General features: G+C 37.6%; 5 protein-coding genes across 6 annotated transcripts; 3 read left to right on the forward strand and 2 right to left on the reverse strand.

Moving 5' to 3' along the window:
- On the forward strand, positions 1–3973 carry LOC112452755 (lebercilin-like protein). Its single transcript, XM_025013137.1, has 9 exons — positions 1–62; positions 214–320; positions 424–578; positions 658–876; positions 970–1089; positions 1215–1450; positions 1531–1600; positions 1684–2150; positions 2303–3973. Exons 1-9 carry the CDS (start codon positions 1–3, stop codon positions 3522–3524), a joined length of 2658 nt encoding a protein of 885 aa, XP_024868905.1. The 3' UTR covers positions 3525–3973.
- Positions 3974–4174: 201 nt separating this feature from the next.
- LOC112452763 (trafficking protein particle complex subunit 3) lies at positions 4175–5721 on the forward strand. Its single transcript, XM_025013150.1, has 2 exons — positions 4175–4275; positions 4984–5721. Exons 1-2 carry the CDS (start codon positions 4237–4239, stop codon positions 5479–5481), a joined length of 537 nt encoding a protein of 178 aa, XP_024868918.1. The 5' UTR covers positions 4175–4236; the 3' UTR covers positions 5482–5721.
- Positions 5722–5933: 212 nt separating this feature from the next.
- On the forward strand, positions 5934–6903 carry LOC112452764 (E3 ubiquitin-protein ligase RNF180-like). The gene is made up of 3 exons (XM_025013151.1): positions 5934–6166; positions 6311–6527; positions 6604–6903. Exons 2-3 carry the CDS (start codon positions 6339–6341, stop codon positions 6766–6768), a joined length of 354 nt encoding a protein of 117 aa, XP_024868919.1. The 5' UTR covers positions 5934–6166; positions 6311–6338; the 3' UTR covers positions 6769–6903.
- Positions 6904–7124: 221 nt separating this feature from the next.
- Positions 7125–10581, reverse strand: LOC112452761 (lysM and putative peptidoglycan-binding domain-containing protein 2). 2 transcript variants are annotated; one of them, XM_025013149.1, is made up of 5 exons: positions 10148–10581; positions 9703–9995; positions 9434–9583; positions 9109–9232; positions 7125–8876 (listed from the first exon to the last, which is right to left on the reverse strand). In XM_025013149.1, the coding sequence occupies exons 2-5, from the start codon at positions 9877–9879 to the stop codon at positions 8710–8712; spliced, it is 618 nt and encodes a 205-aa protein (XP_024868917.1). In that variant the 5' UTR covers positions 9880–9995; positions 10148–10581; the 3' UTR covers positions 7125–8709. The 2 variants fall into 2 exon arrangements, with proteins under 2 accessions (XP_024868917.1, XP_024868916.1); XM_025013148.1 differs by having other exon boundaries at positions 7127–8876; positions 9105–9232; positions 10148–10568.
- A 535-nt stretch (positions 10582–11116) lies between these two features.
- LOC112452732 (striatin-3) lies at positions 11117–16240 on the reverse strand. Its single transcript, XM_025013090.1, is given in 12 exon segments — positions 11117–11928; positions 12062–12373; positions 12585–12916; positions 13042–13220; positions 13302–13426; positions 13562–13700; positions 13810–13971; positions 14184–14388; positions 14554–14757; positions 15421–15524; positions 15952–16225; positions 16227–16240. Coding segments are annotated over 12 exon segments (2220 nt in total). The 3' UTR covers positions 11117–11758.
- Between the last annotated feature and the right edge of the window lie 591 nt (positions 16241–16831).

Here is a 16831-nt window from a genome sequence, read left to right on the forward strand (position 1 = left end):
ATGCAAACTGAAGCTTCTATCTTACCAGTAGTACAACTTAATGTGCATAGAACAATCACTAGGTAAATTAAACTTCGGGAGTATCTATATAAATCATGACGTAATATTGGACAAAGAGATAAGATATGTTAAGTTTAATACATGTATTTTAGATTAAAAGAAAACTTTTATTTCATATCTCTTAAATATATGATATGTATATGTAAATTATAGAAAAACAAAGCCTTGTTCAAAAGACTCGGCGCTGGAATCCAAAAAACTATCTCCTTGCAGAAATACACTACTTCTATCGAGCAAAAAATGTTTAAATCCCTTGCCTGGTTTGTATAAAGACATACTTGTTAAAATACACTCGTTATTTTATAATTATTACTCGTTAATTTGTATCGATAATTATAACGTACATATATATAATATGTATAGGTGCGCCATATAGAAACAGCATGAAACAGCAATCGTTATCGGATGAACCAAAATCTAGTAATAAAAGTACTCTCGGACAAAGGGTAATGTCAGCCAAAATGCTTCGTTTTAAACAGTTACAAAATCAATTAGCCGATGCACACTATCATCTCAATGTAAGTGTGGAAGATACATTGACATATCTGTAGTTAATACCAAAGCTATTTGTTTAACATGAAATAAATTTCCTTGCAGGAACTAGCAAATGAAAACAGATTATTGAAGGCATTGCAGAAAAGACAAGATTCTGCATTGAGGCGTTATGAAGGCGCAAATGCCGAACTACCGAGGCTTATAAATTCACATCACGAAGAATTGAGGGTACTTCAAACGAAATATAAGAAATTGAAGGAATTGCACAAGGATACGTGCAACCTGCTAAAAGAAAAAGAAAATGAACTTTATTCAGCGAATGTGAGTTTCTTCATTAATGCATTTGTGTAATAAACTATGAATTTTTTATTTTAACGCGTGTCCGTATGAATTTCCCAAAATTTTTTTTCACAGTCACAAAATAAGCATCTACTACAACTCAGTAAAGATCGAAATCTCGAAGAGAGAGAGAAATTGCAGTTACAATTATCCGATATGAATTATAAGATGCAACAGCAACAAGAAACTATACAGGTAATTTCCAACATTTATTTTTAAAGATAAACTTCTCACAGATTTTATATTTACATAGATAGCAGAAATAAAGCACACTAATTATGCGAACCTATGACTTTAGCTAAAATATCTCCTTTTTGCAGCTATTACACAGAAAACTTGCCCTCGAAACTAAGAGCTTGAAGCATCAGTTACATGTCGAGATTTCTAAACACAAGGAGACACAAAAGAATTTACAAGAGACGATAGAGAAATTGAAAAGCTTAGAATGTTTATTAGACAATAGAGAAAAGAGATTATATTATAATGGTCAATTGCCAATTTCTAGCAAAGAGAAAAATCTAGGTAGCCATTCTCTTACAAATCTCAGAGATGTCAGGTACAAAAGTCATATTTATCGCATCTTTTCATTCAATAATATAGAAAATCAATTTTTTATATACATATTCTATATTTCAGCATCTCTAATCCAATTAAAGTATCTAGCAGAGGTAAAAGGAGTGAAAATAATATGCCAAAGGATAATTTGGTGAGCGTACAGTAACTTGTATGTGATTAAGCGTAAAATAATTAAGGATTAACAATGATTCTATAAATCTAATGTAATTGCAGCCGTCACTTGACATAGTGGAATTCAATGACGATGAAAAAATAACTCAGTCAACGAATAATATTAATCACGATCGTTCAATAGATCATCTAAAGTCAGAAACAATGGCAAGCTTGCAACAGATACGAAAGTTTCGTTTACAAAGATCACCGCACATGCGTAAAAGTGCTCATTCTATGGATGATTTAAGATTTAGGCCAAAAGATCTGGAACCGAGAGCGCGTGATGATGATAAAGTCACATCGATAGATTATAAAACAATATTGGAGAGAGACGAGTTAAATAACGAGCCAAGTGAAAGTGGCAAATTAAGGAAATTCTTTAGTAGAATAAAAAATCAGAATTCACAAAAATTGCAAAAAGAACTGAGGGCTGAATTCGATTATTCATCCGACGATGGAGAGAGTGAGAATGAATATTACATTCAGTCTTACGGTACCCCGAAAAAATCTAGAGAATTGTTCGCAAGGTATACATACATATAACAAGAATATTTCTTGAGAAATCATGTAAAGCAACATTATATAAATAATTAAATCTTCTTACGTAGCATATTTATTCGTATAGTTAATATCAATCCTCTACTTTTGTGCTATAATCCTCATGTTGTATCTGTTACAGATTGATTAACAGCACAGATGATACCTCTGATACTTTGGACGATATGATAAAAAAGGCAGAGTACAGCGACGAGGAAGAAGAATTAACCACACACCTAGCAAGAGGCTTAACGTTTCAAAAGCACAAGTACAAGAGTAAATCGAAAGTATTGCATCGTAGGAACAACGATCTTTATGACAGCGGTTCTGACGTTGATCCCGAAGGAGCGATAAATACAAATGGAGATACTTCCATTGAATATAAAAGCAATGGCTTTCAAACCAGCTTATCTAAGTACGCCAAAGAGCAATTTAGTGAAAAAACTTTTAATGGTGTCACTCATTCGGAATACAACACTTTGGACATCGCAGAACAGTCTGTTGAGAGATTGAAGGATGCACAGCTACAGAAAATATCTAATAATACTCTGGATGATGTTAACATCGAAAGTACAGAAGTTCCTCAACAATCTTCAAACTCAAACAAGATGTGGCTGGAGAAGCGACAACTTTTGGAAAGTAACGGAATAGACGATTCCTCTACAGACATCAAAAAGGAAGATTGCACAAAAGAGGAAGAAACAAAATATCTAGAAGAACCAGTGTATGTTGACATGTCATGTGGCAAGGTTTATCATGATACGGACAATGCATATAAAGAAATGAAAGATTTGCCCAGTTCGGAAGAGAAAGAAGTCGAGAAGGGCTCACAGCAACCTTATGAAGAGGAATCTACTATAAATCGTTCGGATGGCAGGAATCAACCAGTGTATAATTTGGAAAAAGAATATCTTGGATCCAAGGCGGACGAGACGCCCAGCGTGATATGCCACAGTGATGAAGAAACGTCAAACAAAAATGACATCAATATAGAAACCCAGAATAAATTAAACGCCTCAGATGTCGATGCACTGTCCAACAATGTTCCTGAATCTCAGGCTGAGCGGGGTAATGGCGCAAAACGCGAAATGACGGAGATAAAACAAGCAAGCGATAAGAAGAAGATAAATAATTTCAACAAAGAAAAGCTATTGGCCACGATGAAAGCTATCGACGACAACGAGAATATCGAGTTCCTAAGCCAAGGATTCAAGAATCACAACACGAGCAGAATGCAGATAATGGAGAATCTACATCGTGGTTTGCCTGCACATTCAAAGCCGAAGCGCGATATTATTAGAGATATATTCGAGGACAATCACATAGAAAGTAAAGCTAGAGGCACTTGTAGTAAATCGCATTGAAATTTTAGAAATGGTCGCGTTAAGGATCGTAATAAATAGCACAAAACCGACTTTCTCGCTTTCCTTAATTCTGTTAAGCTTTACATGCGAACCTTGTCGAACAAATGAAATATTTACAGAAAAAAATATATACATTATATATTTTTTCTGATGTATCGAGGTTTGCAACTCGTTTGAGGATGCTACTGAATATCAGAGATATGTTTCCTCAGAAATAAATAACAAAGCAGCAATGTATCTTACTTTATTTCTTATAGTCTATTTTCTATTGATTAAAATGAAACTAAAGTTATGAAGTAAAATGAAACTAAAGTATGTGTTATTTTTTAAATAAATAAAAAAAAGAAATTTAAATAATCGTCAAGTTTGCAACATTTATTTTTCAAAAACCAAACCAGTTTTCGTTGTATCATGCGTATCGATTATCTTGTATATGAATCATAAAGATTCGATTACATGAATATATCTTGATTGCCCTGATGAAAAAATTTTTCATATTTTCTCAGAAATTTTCTAAGTAGTAACTTATTACGATAATTCCTTCCCGTAAACGGGATTTTGTAGTAACTTACGATAATTTACTCCATAAACGAGTGAATTATCGTAAGTTACTACAGAAATAACGCTCGTGTAAACGTAGTATATATATAGTTACTATAGATAGTGGTTCAACACCAATAGGGCCGTTCGCCGTTCGTCGTCAATTGTCAACATGTCACGAACGGGAACGAAACTCGATGCAAAGAAAGTGGCAAGTATCGCATTATTTTGTATGAAATATTTATGTAATATCGGCTCGCCATTAGCAGAGTCCGCTTAATATTTTTATGTCCGTTTCGAATACGCGATTAGTATCGAACGAAATTTCGAGGTTATGACCATGTTATATATTCTATAGGATATATCTTTTAACATTACACATCTTTTTTTATAGGATAGATTTATAAAATTAGAACAGTCAGAATTATTGGTTTGTATTTTTATATAAAAATTACTCAAATTTATAACGACGCATTTTCTGAAATTTTTCGTTGACTTTCGTTGACTAATACATAAAGGATTAAATTGATCAATTTATTTTTCCCTTTTATCTCCTTTTTTCAAAGATGTGTGCACATACAGTTATAAATATATATATATACCATATATACACCATATAAATGTATCATATTGTATATTTCATATATATATCACATACATATATTCAAATAATAAAAGTAGATGCATGTATGTACATACATTAATCATCAATAATTCTATTGTTAAAATATAGATATATCTTTGCAAATCCCAGTGATTGATCATTCTGTGAGAATCAATATTAATTTAAAACATCAGAATTACAATGATACTAACATTGTTAAACTTGGTTGTCTTGTTATAAATAATTATAATTTCAAGGAACGTTTGCGTCGACCTCAGATTGAAGCTACAAGCAACATTCTCTTTCACGTTATAGAACTCTGAACTGTTCACCCTGACTTACGGCTCACTCGTGGCCCAGTTGCTCCAGGACTATGAAAACGTGGAGGACGTTAACAAGCAGCTGGAGAGAATGGGATACAACATTGGGATACGTTTGATAGAGGATTTTCTGGCGCGCACCGGCTCCGGCCGATGCTACGACTTCAGAGACACGGCGGAGAAGATTCAGAGCGGCTTCAAGATATTCCTCGGCATAACGCCGTCGATCACGAATTGGAGCCCGGGCGGCGACGAGTTCTCCCTGTGCTTCGAGACGAATCCGCTAACGGAATTCGTCGAATTGCCGGATAATTATTCGAACCTGAAGTATTGTAACATACTGCCCGGCGTGCTCAGAGGAGCCTGCGAAATGGTGCAGATGGAGATTGCCTGCTGGTTCGTGCAGGATCAACTTAAGAATGACAATGTGACCGAACTGCGTGTGAAGTTTGTCAAGAGGCTAGAGGACGCGATACCAGCGGGCGAGGATTGAACGTATTCTAAATTATCTAAATATGTACAAAACGATATCTGCGATATCGTGTATATCGTTCTAATGATAAAAGTATCTTGTATCTTTAGGTTTAAGATATATTGTAACAATTAGGCGTGTATTTTCCCGTCGCTTGCATTCCGCAAAACTTTCGATTAAAAGTAATATATATGGATATCATTCTCATGTTAATGTCGCAACGATAGTGAGACAGGCAATACATACCACGTTTGTTTAAAATCGCCTCCCGAGTTTATTTCCTATCCTATTAGGATTAAAAGAGAATATCTTTATCTTTTAATCTCTTTTATATATGTGACCGTATTATATATCTTGTTTTACCTTCTTATGTGTGAAACGTATTGAAAATTATCTTCCTTCTTGTAGATAAATAGATAATAGATGATGGGTTAATGGTTTTCTCACAAAGAGCACAGTGCAACATTCCATCTGTTCAGTATTGGTCAGGTTATGTTCCTATTGGAACTCTAATGCAAGAGCAACATTTATAGAATTTGATCCAGATGTTTACTGCAAATATGCATTACTTTCTTCTTTATTTTACTTATATGTGAAGCGCAATTTCGAGAAACGTATATTCCGATAATAATAACAGTTTATTAAAATAATTGTTATTAAAATACCGATAATTATAGTGGAGCTATTCACATTGCACGCACTTTTGGTAAGCAACTGTCGTCATCTTATAGCTTTTGTAACGCAATTAAACGCAATATAAGCGCAATATAATTATTTTTTATCCAACATTTTTTAAGGCATTCTCATCAATCAATTACAATGAAATTGACAATAATAAATTGTTCCTCAGGTATTCTCTATACCGCTGCCTTCCTATCATGGAAGTGAGGTGCAGGCATTGCTGTAAATCTCTTTTCAAGGGTGATTCTATTTTGTTTAATGCCCACCACGAGGTAAAGCAGCAAGCAACGGATGTAGGGTCAGGGTGTCAGACGGACGAATCTGACTGCTGTTCGTATATGACTCCAGAGAATGTACCAGATTGGATTATGGATGTCATTGATCAAGTATACCTTATCAAGATTTTAGAAACACACGTGTACATGTATATGAAATACGAATCTGAATAATTATTTTTTGAAGGAATCTTGGACCAAGGGAAAATTACATTGTCCGTATTGCAACAGTCGCTTAGGATCTTTCAACTTTGTGAATGAACTGAAGTGTTGCTGCGACAAATATGTAAGGCCTCCCATAAGGATAGTTAACTCCAAAGTGGATATATTGTGTGAAAGTTTGAGACAATAAGCAAAGACAGAATTTCTGTATAATGTACATTGCCTGTTTTGTCTATATATTATTGTATATATTTGTAAGAACTACCTCCCCGTAATATAAATAGTACTGTAAAATTTATGAAAATATATTTCTACAGAAATCTTTTTCCTGTGTTGTGTAAGTGATGTGACAATTTTGTTATCTCGAATGATTTATAAATTTTTTTATTACACCGTTTTTTTCGCACGGTCAACAGCGATTAGCTCTTAATTAGCCCGTTTTCCTTTACGTGTGAATGTCCAACAGACTTCAACTTTCCAATTTTGTATTACATTTGTTTTGTGACGAATAATAATAGAAAATCCACACACGTGTGTGTGTGTGTGTGGGGTCAAACTTTTGTTACTCATTAGATCTTTTTTATTTAATATAATTTATATTTACATTGTTCAGTTACATTTTTCCCAACTTATGTATATCTTAATTATAATTATGTCTATGTATAGTGGCGAGGATGTATCAGAGATCTTAATTTATACAACATTCTTATATATGTCTTTTTTACAGTGAAATGGTACTGCATGATATTAATTACAGACAACATTGTCAACCAGTGCTGCTATTTACTGTATGTACAGTGTAAAATACAGGATTTCTTTAGATTATGTACAAAACTTGGACATATCATATAGATTTGATGTACAATGTATATCAATGTGTAACTCTATGTTTAGACTTTAGGTGGAAGTGTTCATATTATAAATTAAATTGTTAGTTTCTCTAATTTCAATCGCTTTGCGACATTAAATGATATTGTTTGTAACATTATTTTAAAGTGAATTCTCTTTAATTTCTGACTTTGTGTGACTTTTTGCATTATATCTCACACGAAGAATTCGCTGACTTTGGCAATGATTACAATACATTCAAATTGATTGCAGTACGTTAAGTAAATGTGTTCTAATAATATTACTTTAATTCAATATTAATCGTAGAAAGCTTAGTCCAGCTAAGATTTGATACTGATCGAAAGAAAATAATTTATAATATTTTAATATCAGGTGCATTTTGCTCCTTTCTTTTAATTTACACATGATTATTTTCACTAGGATTCTTATAAACAATGATAACATTTATATATATTTAATATTGGAAAAATATTGTATACATGATATATTTTTTATCGTTTGTGAAAAAAATTTTATGAGGTTTATTAAAACAGAAAATAAAATATGTTTTCGTTATATAACAAATGTAACAATTGGTTTAAGAAATCGCGTTTCAGATAAGTAGATTCTACATCTTGTTTATATTTATAGCTTTGCACTATTTATTTTCGCTACATAATAACTAGTTTTCTTAAAGCTGTTTTTGGTTTTTTTTGCCAAATTTTTAGGTGGTTCATCACAGTAGTGAACTAAAAGAAAAAAAAATTAAGTATTTAAAAAAGGAACATACATCAATTTTTATGTGATTTAACTAGATAAAATCGGGCATGAAGAGAACCCCTTACATAACGCAGTTTTACATTCAAGGCACATATGGTCCACTAAGCAACGTTATGTAAAACGGTTTAGCGCTACGTATAAAAGTTAGTTGATCCATTCTTCGCGATATCATTACGATGAAAAAAGAAAGATCGTAAAACCGGGATACAGCGATTGTGCAACCGTTGTATAAGAATATTACTTAAACCAGCTACGGGATACGAATGGTCTTTTAACGTAAAAGAGAGAGCGATGCAGTCTAATTCAATTGAACTGCAATACAATTGGATCAACCAACGTCAGACGTGAGAAGCACAACCTCCTATTCGCATTGATATACAGTACATCCTTTCCTACAAGCTTTTTAATAACAGTCGACACACATGACATTACAGTCCAATGAAACTTAGACGCTACAACTGGAATATCTCGTCTTGCTGCTGCTCGAGTCTTTGCAAGGAAGTTTTTACTCTTCTTCCTTGCGTCATAACCACAGCAGTTGGAAAGTTATGCATATCACTAGAGGACACAGGCCTGACTGTGTCAGAGGAGGACGTCGAGTAGGTATTCGATGTGGTAGGAAATGAGTTTCGCAATTTAGCCGACCCACGTCGTCGTTGTACGTAAACGTCATTGCCATCAGTGCAGAATCTGTACAAATAATTCATAATGATAAGGATATTATTTAAAATTTAACGTTTTCTTAAAGTACTGCGCTTAGATATACAAGAATAATATACAAATTTATGGGTAAAACATTTATATCTTGTGAAAGCTTGCTTTTCACATTTTTGTTAAATCACCAGTATTTCCCGGACGAAACACGCGCTTGAAAATATATAAAATTTGAATGCATATAAGGCATAGAAAATAACTTACTCACTGTTCCCTTGAGTGCGTTTGACTTCTTTCTTGGCATTGGCTATCGAAGTATCCATCTTAGCTAAGAAATCATTAACTGAACTTTCATCACCAATAGAGGACGATATCGAAGAAGGACTAGAAATCTGTGAGATACAACATATTCGTAAGGCGTGTCTATCGACAGAAATTAACGATCCACTAATGAGAGCTTTCCAGCAAGCGATACAAGTCGCCACACAAATATCATTCCATCTTTCTTTTTTGGCAACGAGTAACAAAGATAAAACGATACTTGTGTCGCTTTGCTGGAAAGCTCCCAATGATTCCTCCCAAACTTTACTCACATTTGGAGGGACATCATGCTCCTCAGAAGCTACCAATTCGTCATTACATACAGAGGTGGGGCTGTCGATGCTGACGGGAATAAGCAAATGTTCCCGTAAAAATAAACTATCCGACGCCCACAATCTATTGATCCTTCTTATTTGTTCCGTCTGTAACAATCAGAGAAACGTCAACGTTATGGTGGGCAATGTTTTTGCCTCAAGCAAGCAAAACGTCGCTGAAAACGGCACGTATTACGAGACATACGCTGGTGGATGGGACACTATACCGTAACTCCGTATTTAAGCGCTATTCCCTGGAGGGTGTCCGTAGGGCACACCGTGTGCTTCACCAAGCTCTCGGTCCGCGTCACGTGCTTGGCTGTGCTGCCGTACTTCTTCAGGGCCCTGCCGGTGTCCCGAATGCACCGGCGCTCCTCCATCTCCCTGGCACCGTTCCGCTCCATCGTTAGGCCACCGGGACGCTCACGGAGGACCGGGGAACCGCACCATAACTCGTCGACGTACGTCTCGGGCTGCGCGTCTCCGGGCGATCCACTCGCACGGGTCTCACATAACCTGTCTGAGGATTTTACGGATTAGGATTTCCTCGGCGAGGCGGACCGGGCGGACGGCGGAGGCCGCGGTCTCGCCAATCCCTTGCCCGACTTCCTCGTCCTCCGCGCGCGAACGGCAGGACGAGAGGAGGAGGACGCTCGAGGATTTAACACTTACGAGGCGCGTGGAACAACAACAAACCACTCGGGGAGCCGAGAGTAGTCCAGCTTTCATGCCTGGCACGCGTGTACGGCAGATTTTGTCATTTCTCTCGGGATCATCGACGGCCCTCGGTTGATTTTTCTTTCTCTCTCTCTCTCTCTCTCTCTCTCTCTTTCTCTCGTCAGGTTGCGGGCGAATCACGAGATCGCCCACACGCTATGGCTGATCGCGTTCAGCTGATTAGCGCGATCGCGCCTGAATTGAAAGGAGGAACGTTCTCGTTGTAACTTACGATAATTTACCCCGCGTAAACGAGCGATATATCGTAAGTTACTACAGAAGTAACGCTCGCGTAAACGTAGTATCAGGCGGCGATAATCGCGTGGCGTTTTCCTCCGCTGCGTTCGTCGCTGAGAGACGGTATTATAATATGCGCGAAAGAAGGACCGAGATACTTTGACGCTCGTCTCGTCCAACGGGGAGCCGCTCGGCTCGCGGGAAGGATTATCTTCTTCCCTCACGTTTAAGACGCGCCCCGTTTCGGGATCACGTGCGATGCGATTGCATAAAAAATGAGGTAATCGTATGATCGCGCGAAAGTTTCTTCGCCGATCGATCGATTCTCGCCGCGACGACCTCGTTTGTTTATACGGGGGGATAGATATGAAAAAGGGGCTCGCTCGGAGGAGGCGGGGGAGGGGTCTCCGATGATCTAGATTTGTGAGGGATGTAAAATAAGAAAATAATGGAGTGAGATTTTAATAAAAAAATGTTCATTATAATACGTTACACAGTTATCTATTTTTAAATACAATATATTACAGAGAGAGAAACACACAATTATAATTTATTGTTATTAATATTATGTCTATTATATTTAGCTTACGATTATTATTATTATTATCGTTATCATAATAACTATGTGCTAGCCTCGATGAATATATAAGGCAGCAGGAAAAAAAATTATGTGTAATGGGAGACTAATTAATGCATATATTTTTTTTTATTCATTTAGGGCAACTGTATAGTCGATTATTACGATTGTATTAATCCCCAGTAGCTGTGCAACAGTAACGGCGATATTGGTAATAAATAGTTAACGTAAGGATAAATATTACGCTACCGCGGCAGTGTACTTCCTGGATTCTCTGTGGGCAAGGGGTTGGTTTTCCTCTAATTATCAGGACTATATCGGCTAATATTCTACATGATTACCCCTCCCCGCTATTCCAAATAGTATCGGCTACTTAATGATGATCGAACATCAACAAGCAGCACTTATATATTTAAAATTACTTTTTTTTCCCCCCCCATAAACTGTGTCACAGACAAGAGTTACTGATAATTTTTTTCATTTTCCTTTATGAATAAACTACACGAGCGATTTGATTTCTTTATAAATCGGTATCTCAGAAATGGTAGAACGATCGGAGTTAACAACGGAAATATATCGGAAGTGTGTGTATTTTATGTTTATGTGTTTCATATGTATGGTGGATGGGTGTGTGGACACATAAAAGTTATATAAGGCTATCTAAAAATGAATACGAGTACAAAAACTGCTCGATTTGACGTGATAGTAGAAATCATTTTGATGTAGCGAGTGTATCTTGGATTTTACACATTTCACACAAACACTTTGGCGAGAGCGTCGGCGCCGGCGCTCGCTATAAACGGTCGTGACGGGTGGAACGCTACGTCGAGGATACTTTCGTCGAATTTCTTCCGATGCGCTGTTATCTCCTGAACACAAGTCTTGTTGTCCATGTTCCACAATCTTATACTGCAATCGTGACCTGCAATCGCGATGAGCAAATACCGAATTAGAGACTCTAGCGATACGTTGAAATACATATATTTTTTATTTTTAACTGTTTCGCGTGTTATTATCGTGATAAAATTAGTGTCATTTTCCTTCTCCGTACTTACTTCCTGAAAGTAAATATAAACCATGAGGATCTACAGCGAGACTAGTGACTGCGTCCAAATGCGCTACCATTGCATGAGCAAGAGTAGCCGACCGGTGATCGTAAAACCGAATATGCCGATCCTCGTGTGCGGCCACAACGAGCGGTAACGTCGGATGTGCTACTACGCGATTCACGCCTTTCGTCTCGTTCGCCTCGAGTCGCGCCACGATCGCGCCGGTTTCAGTGTCAAATACCACGCAAGCTCCTTCATAAGCCACGACCAGCTTGTGTGGTTCGTCCCTGATAAAGTCAACCGAAGTCGGTATACCGTCTAAAAAAGAAGAAACAAAAGGAAACCGTTACGACACATAATCACCTAGAAACGTATGACACAGAGAGAAAACTTACATTTGATCAATATTTGTTAGATAAAGCTGTGCGAATTCGAGACTCCCGTGTTATTTCAATATACAACTTGCTACTAGCTAATCATGACCTAATAGCGCATTGTCCCAAGCTTAAAAACGTTAGGGTTTGCGTACCTTGTTCCGAAACATACGTATTGAGAAGAGGTTGTGGGGCCTGTGGCGCCCATAATTTTACAGTTCCATCTGCACTGAACGACAGCATAGTACGTAAGTACATGCTCAAACCCCAAACAGCGTTTGTGTGTCCTGTTAACGTATGACTAAGGACACTTGGTTCATACGAGTCGTACGGATCGATGTTAGCCGATGGAAGCGTCCAGCAATGGATATTGCCGTCCAAACCGCCGCTATAACATCGGTTGCCCATACTGCACATGGCCAGACACAAAACAGGTCCAGTATGTGATCTGAATGTGTAAAGTGGTTCTACATCTAACGAGGCTGACCTGCAAGATAAAAAAAAAATGTAAATGTAATAATAAATAAATACAATATATAACATACATCTTTAAAATAATTCGTAAAAAATTATAATTATAGTTATTTTCATAACAAAATGGAATTTACGAACTTTTTCGCTGGTACAGTCTTATGAAGATTCCACAATTTCAGCGTATGATCATCGCTCGCGGTGATGAGAACTGGATCTGTGGGATGGAAGACAAGTGCCCTAACAGCGTCAAAATGCGATCGTAACGTATATTTCGCGTTCCATGTTTTCCTGAAGGTCTCTTTTGTGGTAGAAACCATCTGTTGGACGAAACAACGGCATTACAAGCATTGATGAATCGTATCAAATCAACTTGTGCAATATAAAAATCCTAGACTTACATCATACGATATTTCTGCATCATTGTTAACACATAATTGTTCTAATTCGCCTAATTCCAGTGTAGAATCACCTTCCTTATTTGGACGTCTTGGGTCTGGTTGCAATCCTCTATGTAATGCTGCATCTTCAGGAAAGATGTTGGATTAGCAAATTGCAAAATGTAACAATAATATGAATATCGTAATACGTGTGAACAGATTTATATTTTGATATATAAAAACATCTGAAATACATGTGAATTAATACGGATACTACTTACTCCATTCTGAAGAATTCATTTCCAGATGAATAGAACCAGGTGGTGATTCTTCGATTTCTGTGAGAAGATTTAATTCGTTTAACACTTCTTCTGCTTCCGCATCTGTATCAACATCCTCCGCTAGAAGAGGAATAGATGCCTGCAAGGCAAATATGAAAGTCATATCGATAGAACACACATGTCGCAAATAAATACATCATAAAATAAAATATTATACAATAAAAATACAAAGTAATAATAGAAATTACCTTATTTGGTTTGGTATCTGTATTTGCATCGTAAATTTCGTCTTCTACGTCTCCTTCCTCCTCTTCCATGTCCATATCCGTGTGACGCAAAAATTCGAAATTTGCTATAACAGCCGCTTCCGTGTCTAATATCATTGCCTCTGCCATAGAAGATGGTTGCTGCTGAAATTTAAATTTCATCAAATTTTTTATACAAAAATTATATAAAGATTTCCACTGATTTCTTTCATTATAATTTCGTTATAAATTTTTGTTTAGGTATATAAAATTGGATTTAGATATATAAAATTTTGAATATTATTGCAATTAGTGCTAATACAAGTTGTTTCATTTCAAGTTAAAAAAAAAAAATAAATATATTTATTTATTTCTACCTTTTTTGGGGGATGCTGCTGCTTTCCTCGGCGTACGAGACTCTCGTTATATTCTTGCTTATCCTGTGCTATTCCTTCATTTCCATTTAACGCTGGAGTATTCATCTCTTCTGTATCTGTATTATTGTTCAAGCCAAGCAGAGATCGTACTCTGTTTGACCGTACATCTATTATCGTATCAGTATATCCAATCTCTTGCAAATACCTGAAAAAAAAAACATTCTACTATATCTTTTTATGAATTACACACTAATGTTTTCCTCTCGGTCTCAAAGTCTTAATTTGAATACAAAATAAGAATGCAAAAATTAACATTAACAGCTTTAAAACTCTGAAGCAGCTCTGAAATTAAACCAGATATTTTACATACTGCCTCAGAAGTTGACGACCTTGTCTCCAACTAACATTACTGATGGATGTAAATGAAGCTTCTCCATCTCCTCCTCCTCCTCCACCGCCACCACCACTACCACTTTCAGAGATATTGCACGTGGTACCTTCTTCATAAAGAGGTGGTTTGACATCCCCTTGCATTACTAAGTCAGTACCATATTTTAGCTTATGATACCTTGCTCTGCAGAAATTACAAGAAACGGTATTGTAAGGTCATTGTAATAGATGTTACTATAAAGTATAGACATAATAGAGTCTAATGGTAGTCCAGTAGTATAATGTTAATGTCCGTATCTCTCATTTGTATATGGAAACCCTAATAATAAATTCCAATTTAAGTTCTAATTTTACATTATGGACTTAAACAGTTATAATTTGTAATATACTAATGTATGTTTTCTTTTTAAGTATAATTATGTAATTTTTCTTATAACAATATATACAACATACATACACATACTCGTATTATTTATTAAAAAAGTATGTATGTAAATATTATGTATAATATTCAAGTATTGAATATTAATGCTAACAAAAATATTTCTTGAATCCTCCTTTAACACACAGACTGCCAAAGTTACTCATATATGTTACTCATACATGAATGACACAATTTCAAAGAAAACTTCTAGGAAACCAACATATTTTCTTTCATATTTATTAATTTTTTGGCATAATATATCATTAAACAATGAGATTTTTAAATAAAAATTTGATGTTACTCTTATCTGAATAATAAAAACTCTCAAAAACAAGAAGTATCATTCATATATATACAAATGACACGTATATGAATAGCCATTAATGTATCAAATAATATCACCGCAATTACTAATTTATTTACCTTTCTTGTTTAAGTGCGTACTCTAACATTTTTATTCTCCTCACAAGGTCGTTCTTCAAATTTTCCTGTCCCTTTCTTTCACCTTGAAGAAAAGCTATCCTAGCCTGCGCAATAAAACACCAGGAAAAATTAATCCAATTGGTCAATTAACAACAGTTTTACTTTTTTATACTATCGCAATTTCTTTGTACGTTCTACACGCAAACACCAACAAGCTCGAGTACCAAGAAAAAAAAAACACGTTTGCTCCGCTTTTTGACAGTGTGACAAATCGGAGCAACATTGGTACGAATAATTATTATGTGCTCGAGGTGCAATATGTCGATTGTTAACACGTTCTACCGCAATGCTAACGCATTTTGTTCGCGTTAGCCCGAAGCGAAAGGTTCGCATCGTGCTTCCTTATGTGCCTCCCTACCATCACATGACAGCTGAAGTGACAATAAGGCGGACAATTGTCTCGCGCGCGCGTTCGCGCTTGGCTCGCGAAGCGGGTGCCGCGTAGCCGCATCCGTCGTGCGGGGCCCGTACCTGAAATTCCGCCCTGTCCAGCTCCCACTGGGACCTCTCGAGCTCGAAGCGGGCCCACTCGTGCTGGATGAAGTGCAGGATGCCAGGCATCGAGTACTGCGGCCGCTGGTCCTTGGCGTCGCCGTTGCTGCCATTGTCGCTGCCGCCCTGGTGCTTGTTGTTGGCGAGGGAGACGTTCGCGCCGCCGGCCAGCTGGCCGTTGTGATTCTGGGACGCGGGGCTGCAGCTATCCTCCATTGTGGCACCACAAAACTGGCTGGGCACCTTCATTTCATGACACGGCGGCCATTACAGCAACTTCCCTTCCTTCGCGGAGTACCCCGAGAGTGCTCTCCGGTCGGACAATGTATTTCGATCGGCCCGTCGGAAAAGGAGACAATTATTACGCATGCGGACGCAAGTTATACGGGCGGTCCGTAAAGGTCCCGAGACCCCCTCGCGCGCGCGAAGATGAGTCCCGCAGCTCTGCGCTCACCGCGGTCCGCTCGTCGTGCTCACGTCCGCGCGACGCCCGCTTCCGGAAAAGCGGAAGGGATCGCGGTCGGCACGGGGAACCGGACCGTTTCCTCTCTACTGCCCCTCGCTGCTCGCTGCACGTCGACGGGTCAACGGGTGAAAGTTACCGCGCGGCGGCATGCCTCGCAAATCTCGCAATCCAGCCGCGGGCACCTTGCCGACCGGTACGGGCGCGCATCGTCGCCGGAAATTTCGCCCTTTTTATCGGCACCGACGGACTCATTCACTACCCCCGTCGCCGTCGCGCGCTGCGGCCCTTTCGCCAAGCGAGATCGCCCGATTTGTTTTTTCACTCCTTGCTACACGGCGCGTTACTCCGCGACATCGGTTTTCATTGGCTTGTCCCGTCGGCTCACGAGAGTTA

The sequence above is a fragment of the Temnothorax curvispinosus genome, unplaced genomic scaffold (assembly GCF_003070985.1).
Source record: "Temnothorax curvispinosus isolate PA1 unplaced genomic scaffold, ASM307098v1 QBEX01003650.1, whole genome shotgun sequence".
In the NCBI taxonomy this organism is placed as follows: Eukaryota; Metazoa; Arthropoda; class Insecta; order Hymenoptera; family Formicidae; genus Temnothorax; species Temnothorax curvispinosus.

Coding starts and splice junctions, on each gene's coding strand:
- LOC112452755 (XM_025013137.1), top strand. CDS start 1: ATGCAAACTGAAGCTTCTATCTTACCAGTAGTACAACTTAATGTGCAT. Junction 63..213: donor GTGCATAGAACAATCACTAG/GTAAATTAAACT, acceptor TGTAAATTATAG/AAAAACAAAGCCTTGTTCAA. Junction 1,090..1,214: donor AGCAACAAGAAACTATACAG/GTAATTTCCAAC, acceptor TCCTTTTTGCAG/CTATTACACAGAAAACTTGC.
- LOC112452763 (XM_025013150.1), top strand. CDS start 4,237: ATGTCACGAACGGGAACGAAACTCGATGCAAAGAAAGTG. Junction 4,276..4,983: donor AACTCGATGCAAAGAAAGTG/GCAAGTATCGCA, acceptor TTCACGTTATAG/AACTCTGAACTGTTCACCCT.
- LOC112452764 (XM_025013151.1), top strand. CDS start 6,339: ATGGAAGTGAGGTGCAGGCATTGCTGTAAATCTCTTTTCAAGGGTGAT. Junction 6,528..6,603: donor TTATGGATGTCATTGATCAA/GTATACCTTATC, acceptor TATTTTTTGAAG/GAATCTTGGACCAAGGGAAA.
- LOC112452761 (XM_025013148.1), bottom strand. CDS start 9,879: ATGGAGCGGAACGGTGCCAGGGAGATGGAGGAGCGCCGGTGCATTCGG. Junction 9,233..9,433: donor AGCATGATGTCCCTCCAAAT/GTGAGTAAAGTT, acceptor TGTATCTCACAG/ATTTCTAGTCCTTCTTCGAT. Junction 8,877..9,104: donor CGCACTCAAGGGAACAGTGA/GTAAGTTATTTT, acceptor TTATTTGTACAG/ATTCTGCACTGATGGCAATG.